Source organism: Mchenga conophoros, linkage group LG3, assembly GCF_057382185.1.
Source record: "Mchenga conophoros isolate Kocher_MC1m ecotype Shallow Benthic linkage group LG3, M_conophoros_male_GT1.1, whole genome shotgun sequence".
In the NCBI taxonomy this organism is placed as follows: Eukaryota; Metazoa; Chordata; class Actinopteri; order Cichliformes; family Cichlidae; genus Mchenga; species Mchenga conophoros.
Genome location: NC_140528.1, coordinates 35,502,293 through 35,519,001, shown reverse-complemented (window position 1 = coordinate 35,519,001; position 16,709 = coordinate 35,502,293). Strand labels below are relative to the sequence as shown.

The window sequence follows — 16,709 nt, the reverse complement described above, 5'->3', positions numbered from 1 at the left end:
TTTGTTTGTTGCAGCACAGTCACAGACTGAGCCTGTGCACTGCTGTGTGTGGTTTACACAGCGACTCACGCAGCTGATGCAGGCCTGATTCAGAACCGCTCCTTACATTCACTGCTGCCGTCTTTGATGGTTAAGTCCTGTTATGTCATAGGTTAAAACGAACTCTTCAATCTTTTGAGTGCATTTTGTGTAATTTCCCTGTTGTTGTGCGTGTCTGTGGATTCAGAGCATGTCACAATCCACACGACAGGTTCACGCATGTTCCACGTTCACTGTGTCTTTGTGACATCTAGTGGACATTTGAAGATGCTACACAGAACAGTGCAGGGACAAAACCAGTCAGGTAACGTGCTCTAAAAATAAAATAATGCAACACGAAATAGAAAGCATAAATTAACTACAGAGGAAGTCCCGTTACTGTGCAGACAGATGTGGAAAGAAAGCAGTTGGAATAAAGAGCAGACTGGCTACGTTCAATACTGAATAATAAAGGGCTCACATAAAGTTTAAGTTCGATAACAAAGTCTCAGCCACAGGGGTTTCGTCACTACATTTGTGAGAAGCCACTTTATTAGGTACAGCTGTTCAGTTGTAGATGGTTTAAGGCGCCGTTTGTTACTGTATGACACAGTAATACAGTATATGAAGCTATCAGTTCATGCTCTTTAGCTCACTCAGATTATGCAACAGGATAATGATGCAGAAAGCCCACCTCTGAAAATGAACATTTTGCAATGGTGTCGATTAGCACAGACTTTAGTCTGAGACTGATATACTTGGGCGCGACCTTAAACTGCTGGATTAAAACATATTATTGAAATATAAATAAATATAAAAAACATGTTTAAAATGTTCATGCTTGTACTTTCATCATGTTATTCAGACATGTTAACCTGTTGTAACTGTGAAGCTCATCAACTTCACACTTGGCAGAATATCACCCTAACAGTGAAAGACAAGGGAACAGAGGAAGATGAGACAGAAGGAGGAATTGACACTCAGGGAGCCAAACAAATGAGAATACACGAAAATAGGTACAGAAACAGAGACTTTAATGTAAGTCTTCGGTGGTTTCGTGTTAAATGTGTTTCAAAGGCTGTGTGCAGCTAAGACTCATTGGAAAAAAAATAGAGAAAAGGCTAAATAAAAACCAAAGATTCAGAAAAAAAAAAACCATAATAGGGCAGCAAAGGTCCAGAAAAACTGCTGCGCTAGTTCACCAGTCCTGTTTACTCTTTATACAAATGACTGTACAAACAGTTACCTAAGTAGCAATGAAATGCATATCAAATAAAAACATGGTAAAAGCACAAAGCCATAAAAGAAATGTATAAAAGAGAAACAGAATAAGTCTACACATCAGGTGCAGCCAAGGCAAATGCACAGTCACCTCTAGATTTTGCACCATTTGATCTTAGTGCTCTAACAAGGATGTACAATCTAAGGAATTCAATAAAGTAGCTTGGCGCTGTGTTGTTGATCATTTTAAAAGTAAGCAGCAGTATTTTAAATTGGATACGGTATTTAATGGGTGCAGTGCAGATCAGCAAGAACAGGGATAATAGAGGCAAACCTCCCAGTTCCAGTCAGAGGGCATGCCTAGCCACAGTTGGTAGAAGCTAGATCTATCTACAGCAGACACTTGTTTATCAAATTTAAGAGCTATCCAGCAACACACCCAAATTGCTAACAGTGTCAGAGATGGAACTGGCAAGGGAACCAAGGGCATCATGAAGTTGGCCGTGAGGGATATTACTATCAAATACCACGATTTCCGTTTTCTTATCATTTAAGAGAGTTTCCTAAGAGCCATTATTTGACCTCACACAAACAGTGCAGAGACAGAGATCATCAGTTAGTTCAAAGTAGATCTGTATATCATCAGCATAACTATGAAAAGCAATATTGTATTTCTGAAAGATCACACCTAGAGGGAGCATACAACCCCCCTTTTACTTTTCCTGTTAACATCACTGTTTTCAATCTGATTATGTCTTCCTTTCTCCGGATGTAACATGTGTATCTCCCAATGTTTCCCTCTGTGGGGTTTTTCAGAGTCAGACTGAGGTCTCCAGTTTCCAGCGGGCATTCATTCATCTGTGTTTTATCTCTATAATCCTCATCCTGTTCTTCATGCTGGTCAGATGCATTATGATACACATGAACCTTCCTGTTGTATCTGTCCTTCCACTCCACTTTAGCATCTTCAGGCAGGTTTTCTGTGGTTTTGAAGGGCAGCCGGACAGACTCCGCCGCCATCTTCAGCTCCACCTCACAGACTGAGAGGACAACAAACACAACATGAGCTGTACAGACAGCAGCAGGTTTGTTTTCAGAGTTATAGAGGAAGGTAAAGGATAGAAGCAGATCAGAGCAGAGGACAGAAATCTTTAAAGAGTTTTAGAGCAATTGGAGATGATCAGAGTCTGATGGTGCTGTGGTTTCTTTTACCTTATATCTTTGGTCTATGTGCATCAGAGTAAACTCTCCTGTCACAGCTGGTCTTGGCTCACAGCCAAGGGTTGCCTTTTTTGGCTGGATTTACAGAAAGGAAGACTGAGACACAGTATGGTGTAAGCAAGAAGTGTTTATTTGCCCATATAGCTTTAAGGCCATGACAATCACTGGCAGATTAAGCTTTCTCACAGCACAATCACTCTCCTGTCTAATGACAACTGGCAGCCTTAAATACTCTAGCTGTTAAGGACTAAACCATTATTTTACTGTTAGGTGAGTTTTCTGTTCCACCTCAGACACTTCACACCTCCTCTATTCACCCTGCTCACTCCTCCCCACCCCCAACAACAGCATCCAATACACACTCAACACAAGGCTCCAGCCTGTCTCTCTCAACCACCCAGGTTAGGAGGGAACTGAGGAGGATTAATGGCAAGAAGGCAGCGGGTCCAGATGGCATCAGCTCGAGGGTCGTCAGGTCCTGCGCGGACCAACTGTGTGGGGTGATGGAGCACCTCTTCAACCTGAGCCTGAGGTTGGGAAGAGTCCCACAGCTCTGGAAAACCTCCTGTGTTGTACCAGTGCCAAAGACTTCACGCCCCAAGGACCTCAACAGCTACAGGCCGGTGGCTCTGACATCCCACCTGATGAAGACCCTGGAGCGGTTGGTCCTGGCTCAGCTTCGGCACCTAATAAGCTCATCACTGGACCCACTTCAGTTTGCCTACCAGCCTGGCATTGGAGCGGATGATGCCGTCATTCACCTCCTACATCGTTTCCTCGCTCACCTGGAGACCGCTGGAAGCACTGTGAGAATCATGTTCTTTGATTTCTCCAGTGCCTTCAACATCATTCTTCCCTCGGTTCTAAAGGACAAGCTGGTGAACTCTGGAGTGGACCATCACCTCACTGCCTGGATTTTGGACTACCTCACCGACCGACCACAGTATGTGAGGTCTCAGGGCTGTGTGTCGGACAGGGTCGTCTCCAGTACAGGGGCCCCACAGGGAACGGTTCTGGCTCCGTTCCTCTTCACCATCTACACTGCAGACTTCTCCCACAATTCCACCCAGTGCTTCCTGCAGAAGTTCTCTGATGACTCTGCAATAGTCGGCCTCATCACTGATGGGGACGACAAGGAGTACAGAGGTCTGACCCAAGACTTTGTGGACTGGTGCCAGCTGAACTACCTCCAGATCAACGCCAGTAAAACCAAGGAACTGGTGGTAGACTTCCGCAGGCACAAGCATTCTCCACTGCAACCACTGAACATCCAAGGTATGGACATTGAGGCTGTGGACAGCTACAGGTACCTTGGTGTTCATCTGAACAATAGACTGGACTGGACTCATAACTCAGACGCCCTCTACAGGAAAGGGCAGAGCAGGCTGTACCTGCTGCGGAGACTCAGGTCAATTGGAGTGGAGGGCCCACTCCTGAAGACCTTCTATGACTCTGTGGTGGCTTCTGCTATCTTTTATGGCGTGGTCTGCTGGGGTGGCAGCATCTCTGCTGGGGACAGGAAGAGACTGAACAGGGTGATCCGAAGGGCCAGCTCTGTTCTAGGATGCCCTCTGGACCCAGTGGAGGTGGTGAGTGACAGGAGAACGGCGGCTAAGCTGTCATCCCTGTTGGACAACGTCTCCCACCCCATGCAGCAGACTGTGACAGCACTGAGCAGCTCCTTCAGTGGGAGACTGCGGCACCCACGGTGTGGGACGGAGAGATTTCGCAGGTCTTTCCTCCCCACTGCTGTCAGACTCCATAATAAAGACTTTAACTGAACAAACACACATATCCACACATGTGCAATAATACTAAGTGCAATAATCCTTTCTGTCATCGTTGTATTTTTACTCAGTTGTATATAGTATTTGTATTCTATTTTTATCTTATTGTATATTTATTTTATTTTATTCTACTGTATATAGTATTTTATTTTATTCTGTACAGTTGTGTACTGTATTTATTCTTATTGTATTCTAATTTTTGCCTCATAACTTTTGCACTGTCCACTTCCTGCTGTGACAAAACAAATTTCCCACGTGTGGGACTAATAAAGGTTATCTTATCTTATCTTTTAATTTCTGAACTTCCATTCTACAATAAACTATTTTAATAAATAAATATATACATACATTCTACCATTATCATCTGATCAAATATTTTATACAGGGCTCTAGATTAACTTTTTGCCATGGTTGCACTGGTGTGCCTAACTTTTTTTCTTAGGTGCACCAGCACAAAAGTTAGGTGCACCCAAATTTTTCAACCACATTGCTTAAAACCGCAGTTCTACAAGAAAGAATAACTTTATTTATCCCGAGGGGAATTCTTTGGTCATGTACATGCTCAAAGCAGCAGGAGAGACAGAGGAACAGATGAATAAGATATACAATATATACAATAAGAATAGTAGTATACAGTAATATACAGTAGGATAGTGCAAGACATCGTATCAAATAACTAATGCACAAAGATTCCCCACAGTCCCTAACACACACACACACACACACACACACACACACACACACACTGCAGCACTGACCTCTGACTTTCAGCTCCACTTGTTTCATCAGCAGGATGTTTCCCTCCCTGCTGTAGACGGTGCAGGTGTAGGCGTTTGTGTCCCAGTCTGTGGGGTATTTCAGGGTCAGACTGAGGTCTCCAGTTTTCAGCAGGTCTTCATTCATCTTCGTTCGGTCTCTGAAAAACTGGTCCTGTTCTTCAGGCTGGTCAGACACTTCTGGATATACATGGACCTTCCTGATGTTTCTGTCCTTCCACTCCACTTTATCCTCTTCAGACAGGTTAACTCTGGTTTTGAAGGGCAGCTTGGCAGACTCCGCCTTTGAATCAGCCACCACCTGGTGGACTGAGAGGACAACAAAGCACAACATGAGTTGTTTGACTAGTTCCAGTCTGAAATATGTCCGACTTCTCCACTGAACAAAGACAGTGCTGCATTTCTTCTCTGTCCAGTCAGTGGCAGAGATAACCATTTGCTAAAAGAAGTGTTATTGTCACATGTCCAGACTCAAAGCTTTACTTGCTGTCTTCGAAAGAGAATCAAGAACTTGTTCCATGAGGGTGTCCTATGAAAGAAGTTAAACATATTTAGACTTTCAAGTTCAATTTCCCTTTATGGGATGAAATGTTTCTCTTAGCCCAAGTAAGTGCAAAATTGTCAAAGTGAAAACCACTCAATATAACAAAACAATAGACAATGCAAGGTGATAAAATGCAAGCAATTTTTTTGAGATTGATTTTCAATCTGAAAAATAATCAAGTGTCCAAAACCTCTGGTATGACCCTGTCTGGATTATGACTCTGATACTGGATATTGGACTCAGAGTAGCAGAACAGTAGCAGAGTAGCTGCCGACTAGCCAAGAAGCTGGCTAGTCGGCAGTAGGGCTGGGTATCATCACTGATTTCTATAATCGATTTGATTCTGGTTCGTTTCAATTCAATTTTGACTCAAACAGTCAGAAATAGTATAATTTGTCATCTTTAAGCACAGACAGTGTGTCCATGTATGTGCCGTCTGCACTTTGTGTTTACTTGTTTGTATGGAATCCGCTTACCTGCTCTCATTTGCTGTTTTAGCTGTTTGGTGGTTTGTGAAACCACCAAACAGCTAAAACAGCAGTGTGAGCTTTAAGCTGAGATTCTGGCGTTTCTGGTAAAATACATTCATATTTAAAAATCAATCCTGGATTTTACTGAATCGATATTGTGATATTCAAACTAAAATCAATTTTAAGCTGACAAGTTCACAGCTAACTGAGCTTGTTCACCAGATAACGTTGGGCCTACGAGGACACAGATGAGGAAGCTGACAATAGTCTTTCAGAAAAAGTCTTTTTTATATCTGCTGTTGGGATGTAATAGAAAAGTATATTGGACTTTGTTAAGTTAAAGTTGCTCTGTATTAAAAATGTGAGGAAGAAGAAGCAGATAGCGTACCTGGAGAGCAGGATTGCAGACTTGGAACAACGCACCAGGACAAACAATGTCATTGTTTCACCAACACCAACAAGAACCCAGCAGTGATCTTAAGGTTTGTAAACAGGAAGCTAAATGGATCTCATGTCTTCATGAATATATATGTAACAAATGCAATGTTGGCATAGCCAAGAAAGCCTCAAGAAACTGGGTAAAATTCAAAGCACTGCAAACTAAAACTAAGCTAAATGTAACACTGGAAGATGTGGAAAAATACCAGTGAGCAACATGAACTGGACTATAAACAAGGTGACACGTATCCACACTTAAAGCACACAATTAAAATAAGTGATCTGGACAAAATAGCTGCATCACTCAGACGATTGCTGAATATAATCAACTCCAACTTAAAACATTTGAATATGAATCACAATATATCAGGTTTTAAAAACATCTAAGAATTAGGGATGCAGTCTTCAGATCAGGGACTAAAGCAGGCCTCAGACTGCCAAGAACTGACCTCTCCCAAACTCACCTGAAGCATGAAGACTAAGCTGGTGTAATGGAAATCTGAAATAGACTGAGCTACACACAAAAAACCCATTCCCTTTCAGGGCTCTAGAGTGTGATCAATTTGTTCACATATGCGACTTAATTTCTCAGTGGTGCAACTAAAAGAAAATCGTAGGTCGACCAGCCTTTTGAGTAAAAAAAAAAAAAAGGAAAAGAAAAAAAGTTTTTTTTAAAGTCTCAGCAACTCTGAAAAATCTCCATGTGGTCAACAACAAACACACATTATGCCCCTATCGTGGTCTAAACCAATCAAATGTAGTCAGGGGTGGGACCTCTCTGATTGGTCGTGGTTCAGATAGTCCTGTCAGCCTACATGTTTGAAAGTGCAGGCGGATAGACAGAGGTGAGTAGTAAGCTGGGTTTCAATAATTGATTTAAAATTATTTTAGCTTGAATAAAGCAATATTAATTCATTAAATCCTGAATTCATTTTTTTCAATGTAAATTAATTTTGCCAGAAGCTCCGGGAGCTCACAAAACTATTTCAACAACCACCAAAATAGCTAAAACAGTAAATGAGAGCAGGTAAACAGATTCTACACAAAGACAAACACAGAGCTTTCTGGCATGTTTGTGCCATCGGGGCTAAAAGTCTAAAGTCTAAAGGCTAAAAGCAGCATCAGGTAATGTTCATATGTTGATTCATGTTTTTCTTCAGTCTTTGTTCTTCTGCAGAATATTTTTAAGGCGGTTATCTGTTATAAAGCTGGCAACATGATGCACTGCATTTACTATGGTGAGTGTGGAAAGACCATGGCCGGCAATACTGCATTTGTGACTGCTGCTAATACGATACACAGTGTATCCAGAATGCTGTGATAAAGGCCCAAGTGTCCCCTCTTCCCACTGCCTTTAAGCGTCAGACGATGATTAAGTTTATCATTGTCTACAATATTGCCAAAGCACTTTAAGCACAACCACTTTTTCAGTAACTTATCTTTCTTGTAGAAATGTTCTTCAAATAAAGAACTTTGTGTTGACAAGATTGTTAGTTAATCATTTACAAATCAATATTGTCTGTATGGATGGCAATTTCCCCCTGAAAAAGTGCAAATGTGAAAATGCGGTGTTAATTGATGTGGTTGAAAAATCTGGGTGCACCGAAGCAAAAGGTTATTCAACAGCCATCGCTTTATATGGCTTTAATATGGCTTTAATATGGCTTTAATATGGCTTTATATGGCTTTATATGGCTTTAATATGGCTTTATATGGCTTTAATATGGCTTTATATGGCTTTAATATGGCTTTAATATGGCTTTATATGGCTTTAATATGGCTTTATATGGCTTTAATATGGCTTTAATATGGCTTTAATATGGCTTTCCAAAACGGTCGGATAAAATGTTTTTAGTATCATCAGTAACTGACCCATTATTTTTAGTTGTTGTATTGCAATAACTCTCATTGCTGCATTTCTAGTTAAAAAATTTTAAAAAATTGTTTACAAAGGTCAAAAATGAGTATGATATCAAATCCAAGGCAAAACTATGTACGCTCTGACCTCTGACTTTAAGCTCCACTTGTTTCTTCATTAAGATGTTTTCCCCCCAGCTGTAAACGGTGCAGGTGTAGGTGTTTGTGTCCCACTCTGTGGGGTATTTCAGGGTCAGACTGAGGTCTCCAGTTTTCAGCAGGTCTTTATTCATCTCTGTCCGGTCTCTGTAATCCTGGTGCTGTTCTTCAGGCTGTTCAAAGCCGTTCTGATACACATGGACCTTCTTGTTGTTCTCCGTCCACTCCACTATAAGGTCTTTTTTTATCAGACGAACTCTGATTTTGCAGATCAGCTGGACAGACTCCACCCCTGAATCCACCTCCACCTGGGGGACTGAGAGGACAACAAAGCACAACATGAGCTGTACAGGCAGCAGCAGGTTTTTCTTCCTCACCAGTTGCAGGTAGATTACAGCAGAAGCTTTCTGCATTTTGGATTGGAGTGGAGAAAGATTACACACTCCTGGGCAAGTGAGGCTGGTGATACTTCTTTTATCACATCCTACTTATGTCTTTTCTGCTGTGGCTTCAATCAATAAAAAAAAATATAGAACAAAGTTGGACATTGAAAATCAGAGTGACAGTCTTAAAACTCCACCCCCAGGTTTCAGAAGATCTGCAGCAACAAGCAGGCTCACACCAGTCTTTCTAACACTTCCTGTTGTTTAACAAGTATCCTCTAACTTTAGAGAGAGATGATTTTCACAAACAAGGGTGATGTGCACTGTCAGTAGAAGCATAGCAGAATACAAGTGCATGCATGAGAGGCAGACAGGTGGAAAGGTGAACATGGAAGTAGCAGAAGTAGTGCAAGTAGATGAGTTTAACTACCTGGAGTCAGCCCTTGAAAGGAATGGACAGTGCAAAGGGAGGTGATAAAGGAGAATGCAGGCGGGGTGGATTGGGTGGAGATCAATATCAAAGGTGATTTGTGACAGAAGGAGAACAGCAAGACTGTTAGGGGTGGATGCTGGAAGAGGGGGAGATGTAGGAAGATAACCTGCTGTGGCAACCTTTAAAATGAGCAGCCAAATGAAGACAAGTAATCTAATCTAGGTAATTAATTAACGTGTATAGCCTCAGTATATTCATTCAGCGAAAAAGATCTGACACAGACACAAAGTGCCACATTTAACTGAGAGTCAAAGTGAACAAAGGCAGTTTGATGGCACGACTTGGTCTCAATATAAAGATTCCTGCAGAAGCACAACATTTTCCCATTATCATCAGTGAATGGTCACAAGTTAATATTATATGAAATACAAGTGAAAACTAAGTACACACTGACCTCTGACTTTAAGCTCCACTTGTGTGTCATTCAGGATTTTTTCTCCCTCCTTGTTGTAGACGGTGCAGGTGTAGGTGCCTCTGTCCTTGTTTGTGGGGTATTTCAGGATGAGACTGAGGTCTCCAGTTTTTAGCGGGTTGTGCTTCATCTCTGTTCGCTCCCTGTATGCTGGGCTTTGGTCTTCAATCCTATCATTCTGGTGCACATGGACTTTGTTGTTGTATCTGTCCTTCCATTCCACTTTAGCATCTTCAGGTATTTTTTTTGTTTTGGTTTTGAAAGGCAGCTTTACAGACTCCACCCCTGAATCCACCTCCACCTGGGGGACTGAGAGGACAACAAAGCACAACATGAGCTGTACAGGCAGCAGCAGGTTTTTCTTCCTCACCAGTTGCAGGTAGATTACAGCAGAAGCTTTCTGCATTTTGGATTGGAGTGGAGAAAGATTACACACTCCTGGGCAAGTGAGGCTGGTGATACTTCTTTTATCACATCCTACTTATGTCTTTTCTGCTGTGGCTTCAATCAATAAAAAAAAATATAGAACAAAGTTGGACATTGAAAATGAACTCAGAGTGACAGTCTTAAAACTCCACCCCCAGGTTTCAGAAGATCTGCAGCAACAAGCAGGCTCACACCAGTCTTTCTAACACTTCCTGTTGTTTAACAAGTATCCTCTAACTTTAGAGAGAGATGATTTTCACAAACAAGGGTGATGTGCACTGTCAGTAGAAGCATAGCAGAATACAAGTGCATGCATGAGAGGCAGACAGGTGGAAAGGTGAACATGGTTTTCTGACTTCTGGAACAAACCTGGAAGTTTCTCTTCAGCTCTCTGTATCAGCTGTTTGTAACTCTCAACTCTTTTAGCTCCTGGAACAAGTTTGTGTGAGCCACAGTCAAGGAGCCACCAGAGGACACCTGCTGACCATCTGCATTATGGGTAGTGTAGTAGGAGACACTCACCTGACATGAAATAGTGCCGCAAATGAAATAGAAGACCTCCAGAAACAAGAAGAACCAGAAGAATCATCAGAGCTATGGCCCAGGATGGAAATGGTTCTGTGGAGAGGAAAAGAAAATCACCTCTACTTTCTCATTTGCATCTATACTCTGACCTTTTGTATCACTGACCTTTGACCTGCAGCACTACTTTCTGTCTCAGGATGTCTTTGTCCCTGTAGATGGTGCAGATGTATCTCCCACTGTCTCTCTCTGTGGGCTGTTTCAGGGTCAGACTGAAGTCTCCAGTTTTCAGCAGGTTTTCATTCATTTCCATTCGGTCTCTGTAAAACTTGTCCTGTTTCATAAGTTTGCCACCTTTGTTTGAATACTCCTGAACTATCACGAGTTCTGGGTCAGAGCGAGTCCACTCCACTCTGGTGTTCTCAGGCAGGTCAGGTTCAGTTTTGCAGGGCAGGATGACAGACTCTGAGCCTTCCTCCACCTTCACCTCCATGGGGTGATCTGAAAGGACAAGAAAGCACAATATCAAACATAGGACCAATAGCAGTCACACTCATGGCAAATGACAAGTTTCTGCATTTCTGACCTCTGTTTTAAAAATGAGGATCACTACTCTTTGCTTTGAGTGATAACTAAACTAGAATTTATGAACTGATGCTACAGCTACAGACAATTGAGGGATCATAATGAATGTTTCAGTGTTTTAAAAGAAATCTTGAATTTTTCCTCATGGACAATATGTAAAAAGTCTACTGAGATTTGTCTCCCTGAGAAGAGAAGACAACTCTGCAGACCTAAAAGAATGTAATGCCATATACCACAGAGGCTGTATCAATAAGATCTTATTTGAGTTCACTTTCTTGCTCATGTTTTGTTGTTTCATCTTAAGGTTAGGTCCATTGTAAATCTTTCTGTTAGGTTAATCAAGACTTTCAGAACTATTCAGAAAAAACTTGGCTTTTCTTCTTGCTTTTGGGACTATTTGAGCTTTATCTACTGTACTGACTTTTACTCTTTCATTACAGCAGGTTTGACCTTTGACGTGCAGCTGGATGTCACTCAGTCTATGTTCTTCTCCTCCAGCACTGATGGAACAGGTGTAAATACCGCTGTCAGTCAGTTTGGGTTTCCTCAGAGTGAGACTGAAGTCTTTTGTGTTTAGTGCATAACGACTCATTGATGTGCGCCCAGTGTAGCGCTGGTTTTGCCCTTTGAGATCGTCTCCCCCTTTTCCTTGTAGGTGGACATATTTGGGATTGAGGTCACTGCAAGTCCACATCACTGTGGGATTGTTCTCGGGTATAGAACCATTGTAAATATAAAGCAAGAGGACAGAATTCTCCCCCTCATATACCTCCACCAGCACAGCCAGAGCATGCTGGGAAACTGTGAAGACACAAAAACAGAAATCAAAGGAATGTTTGGGTTTGGTTTAGTGTTGAAATAATAGATGACAAGTAACATTATCTTTAGGGAACATTTTACAAAGAAATGACAACATTTTAATCTTTACATATTTAAATAGAGTGAAAAGGCTGCTGTGTCTGAAGGACCTCTCGATGTATCAAGAACAGTTTAATGCTCCTCAGCACAGATTATCCAAGTGTCCTTTTCTGTCCTGAATGGATGAACACATTCTCCCAAAACACTCCTAAGGAAGAATTTGGGTTAGGTCCCAGCTGCAAAAATGGACCACTAGGAGCAGAAATAGCTTTAAATGATCAACCAAAAATATTCCAACAGGCAGAGATGTAGTCAGTGTTGGGGAGTAATGGAATACATGTACTGGCTTGACACATTTAAAATACACAATATGAGAAACTCTATTCCGTTACAGTTAACGTTTAAATAGGTGGTAATCAGTTATCAGGTAACAAGTTCGGGCGCAGGTTTAGCTCAGTTGGATGAGCATGTCTTCAGGATCTCCAAGTATTAACATGCTGTTTTTAGACTTGGTGGATAGCATTAACAACCTGTTAGCTGCAAATAATCATGTGCAGTTTCACATGATTATTAACAGACAAAAAGAAAACATATTACTGATACAAAAATAGTTTTCTAAACAAGATCGCTGCAAAAAGTGCAGCCTTACCTAATGTCCACCCTACTGTTACTCATTTTATATTATGATTTAGGCTTAGAGTACTACCGTATCAAAAGATGGCAGCTGAGCTGGTTCATGCATCTTACAAGGATGCCTCCAAACTGAGGTTTTTCTAGGCATGTCCTAATGGAGGAGGACCAGGGCAGAACTAGGACTCGCAGCTTCAGTTAAGAGTGAGAAGAAAATAAAAATGTGTTCACGTTTGCAGTTTTGTCTTGTTCTACAATAGTTGAAAGTTTAAAAAACAAACACTACATTTTTGGAAATATTAATGGGTTTTTTCTTATTTGTTTGTTTGTTTTGTACTACTTGAACACTAAAGTGGTGCTCACATGAGATGACAGTGCCAGCATTTGCCCACAGCTCATTTAGGTTTTGAGACCCCTGCCCTGAAGTATCTGCAGTCATGATCAGAGTCCTCTAAATACTAATTTTGTTCTTTTATTACCTAATTTACTAGAGGAGGCACTGGTGCATCCTTTATGAAAGAGGAGATAATGTCGTACCACAGTAACTCAGATAAAAAAGAGAGCAATTTTTTGATTGATGTTTTGTTTCCTGTTTTGTTTCTGTTACAATATTATACATTAAAGTATAATATTGTAACAGAAACAAAACATTAATCAAAAAATTGTTGAAACACAAATTACAACATTGTATAAAAATTACAATCATCAACTCAAATACTTGGTTCTAATTGAACAGAAATTTCTATGAACTTGTAAGAACTGTGTAGGACATGAATCAGTCTGTGTCAGATCCTGAATTTGAAATTTCCACTGAAGTCACGGGTAAGAGGCAAGTGGAACCAAGATCTGGGACATTTGCTTTTTGAAGTTTGCAAAGACTGCTACATTGTGCCAGTGGTAGTTCACTCTTTGCAACATAGTACGCTGTTCTAAACAGAGCCCAGAGGCTCCTCAATAGTTCAATGCAAAAATGTTAAATGTAATGGACACTATTGCTCCCATTAAGGTGAAGGTTATCTCTGGAAGGAAAAAGTCTCCATGGAGAAACTCCACACTGGTGAAAAATGAAAAAAGAGAGTGTAGGAAAGCTGAGCGCAGATGGAGAAAAACAAACCTCCAGGTTCATTATGACATCTATAAAGAGAAACTTCACAATTATAATTTACAACTGAGGAGTGCAAGGAGGTCCTACTTCTCTGACATCATCACTAAAAACAGCCATAATGCTCGGGTCTTATTTTCTACAGTTGACAGACTAACAAACCCTCCTGTGTCAGTGGCAGCTGAACTTCATTCGACCATGGCCTGCAATGACTTTGCCAAATTCTTCACAGAAAAAATCCAAAAAATTAGACAAACAGTTGGTACATCAACAGCAGATCCGGGATATGTACAGTGTCCACCAAAAAACTGTTTAAACACCATGAAACAGTTTCACCCGATTAACAGCAAAGACCTGGAGGACATCTTAGGTCAACTGAACTCCTCCTCCTGCTGTTTAGATGTCCTGCCAACAAGTTTTTTCAAAAAGGTCTCAAAGACTTTAGAGTCAGACCTGTTACAGATCGTCAACTTTTCTTTATTATCAGGTGTGTTTCCAGAATCACTAAAAACTGTAAAAGCTGTATGTCTGTGAAGGTTCTCAGTCATCCAGGTCATCGTAGTCAAAGGAGTTTGCAAAGAAAAGCGTCTGGACTTCTTTAAGTTGCTTGAAGACAGGGGGTCCTCTTGTCCCTCTGTGGGGGTTACTCCCACTAGGTTTATATCTGGGACTCTCCACCATTTGACCTTAGAACTGAAGAAGCTTCTCGGATGAGAGGTGAAACGTCTTCAAGCAACTTAAAGAAGTCCAGACGCTTTTCTTTGCAAGCTCCTTTGACTGTAAAAGCTGTAATTAAACCTATACTGGAAAAGGACAGTATAGGCACAACACAGAAGAGCTACCTCGTCAGCCCAGGACTCTGCAGTCTATTTACACCTACAGGCCAGTGGACACTCTTTCAATGATGAGGATGTAACATCCTGGACAGGGAGGAACGCTGGTTTGAGCGTGGAGTCAAGGAGGCCAATTACGTGAAAAGGGAAAGACCATCTCTGAATCAAGGAGGGGGCCTAAGGGTACATCTTTCGCCATCTTACAATGCTGTGATTGCAGCCATTCCCCAACTCTGAATGGTACTCATGGCCATTGATCAGTGGGTTTTGGTCAGTGGTTGTTGGTCATGAGATTTTGCATAATTAAGATTAACAGACTGACCTCCCAGCCCATTGTTCCTCAGTGGGCTGGTTTCAGTCATTATGCAAATGTACTGGTTGGGGAAACCTGCAGTCAGCTGAGACTGAAGAAGTCACCTGGATGACGAAACGTTTCTCCCACAAAACGTTGCGTCCAGATGAACAGAATCAACTTTTGGAGATTTACTTTCCTGGATGATTAAGAATGCATGAAGATGTCTTTAAAGGGATTTTAAAGTTTATCCTGATTTCATTATTTATGTCTGTTCTTATATAGCAGCCTTTATTATGAGCATTACTTTTGTTCTGTGTCATTTGGAACAGTGTCAAAGTAGTATTTACTGTAAATCACTGGTATGTAACACCGAAATAACTCATGTGGTCAAGTATCTTCTGTCACTGTCTGTTTATGTTTGACTTCAGGAGGCAGACCATAAACAACCCCATGAAATTGTTAATCAAACTCTCTTTTCTGCTCTTTTCACCAGTAATCAATTCAGTAATTATTAATTTGTATTCTATATTATATTATCTGACTTTTTGACAGAGCCCAGACACAAATCTGCAAGTGTGTCCACGACTCTCCAACATACTTTTAAGTGAAGTTTAGTCTGCACTGGGTTTTTGTTGTCGTTTTGTTTTAGACTGTTACTGTTTCTGACTTCCTGCCCAGCTAAACTATGCACGTTGACGGTGCTTCTTTGAAAAAGATTTTTACTTAAACAACTTAGTTTTATTTTCTGGGAAGTTAGTGAAACGCTGCGGTGAAATCAAACTTTTCAGAGGGAATCAGTTCCGGTTACCGCATCAGTGGTAGTTTGCGAGATTAAACAGGAAATAAACAATCCTCACAGTTCTGAACAAAAAAAAAAGAAAAGCTTTCGATTTTAACATTCCAGTCAGTCACACTTCGGTAACAATAGCAGATATAGATGGCCACTTCATTGCATGTTCCTGTCACCTGTCTGAGAATGATGTTGTGATATAAAGGATTATCGGACCTGTCAATAAAGCCTTTTATCTCAGATCTGCAGCCATGACCTGTGTCACCGAGCTAGCTTAGCACGGCTAGTTAGCCTCTCCCAGGCTCAAACTTTCAACACAAAGTCGGTCCAGACTTTCTCACACCACCCCTCGCTCTCTTACAAATAAAGCCATCATTACATCGGTAATTTCACACACTGCGTGTATATACCTGTGCGATAAAACTTCGGTCTGAGTGCAAGATAAACATTGTTTACATAAAGTATATAAGAGTTTCTTACCGCTCGTGAGGAGCAGGAGCAACAGCAGCATCTTCAATCTCCTGCAAGAAACAGCAACCAGTTAAATCCAAATACTTCTCATTGTTGCTCTTAATATTTGGGGATTTATATCTCATTTGGAGCCGTCGATAAAAGACAGTGGAGGGAGTAACACCAGCTATACTGTTTACTTTCGGTTTCACGTGAACAACTCTTCACCCTCCTGCCCTCTGGGAGGCGCCACAGGAGCCTCCGGACTAAGACCACCAGGTACCGGAACAGCTTCTTCCCCACAGCTGTCAGACCCCTGAACTCTGCCTCCTGACATCTGACCCACGTTAAACTCATGGACTGGACATACACACCCCCACAATGGACAACTGTACCCTCAAACACACAATAATAACATGGACTGAACCACCACTCACAA

At 41.4% G+C, this 16,709-nt stretch overlaps 1 protein-coding gene across 1 annotated transcript; it reads right to left on the bottom strand.

Moving 5' to 3' along the window:
- Nucleotides 1-961: 961 nt before the first annotated feature.
- On the bottom strand, nt 962-16,485 carry LOC146578376 (uncharacterized). Its single transcript, XM_085258979.1, has 8 exons — nt 16,301-16,485; nt 11,763-12,113; nt 10,896-11,228; nt 10,728-10,823; nt 9,762-10,088; nt 8,481-8,807; nt 5,006-5,332; nt 962-2,279 (listed from the first exon to the last, which is right to left on the bottom strand). Exons 1-8 carry the CDS (start codon nt 16,329-16,331, stop codon nt 1,891-1,893), a joined length of 2,181 nt encoding a protein of 726 aa, XP_085115105.1. The 5' UTR covers nt 16,332-16,485; the 3' UTR covers nt 962-1,890.
- Nucleotides 16,486-16,709: the final 224 nt, after the last annotated feature.

Excerpts from the sequence above, each read along its gene's own strand:
- LOC146578376 (XM_085258979.1), bottom strand. The coding sequence starts at position 16,331 with ATGCTGCTGTTGCTCCTGCTCCTCACGAGCG. Across the intron at positions 11,229-11,762 it reads CATCCAGCTGCACGTCAAAG|ATCACCCCATGGAGGTGAAG; the intron begins GTCAAACCTGCT and ends TTGTCCTTTCAG. Across the intron at positions 2,280-5,005 it reads AGTGGAGCTGAAAGTCAGAG|TCTGTGAGGTGGAGCTGAAG; the intron begins GTCAGTGCTGCA and ends TTGTCCTCTCAG.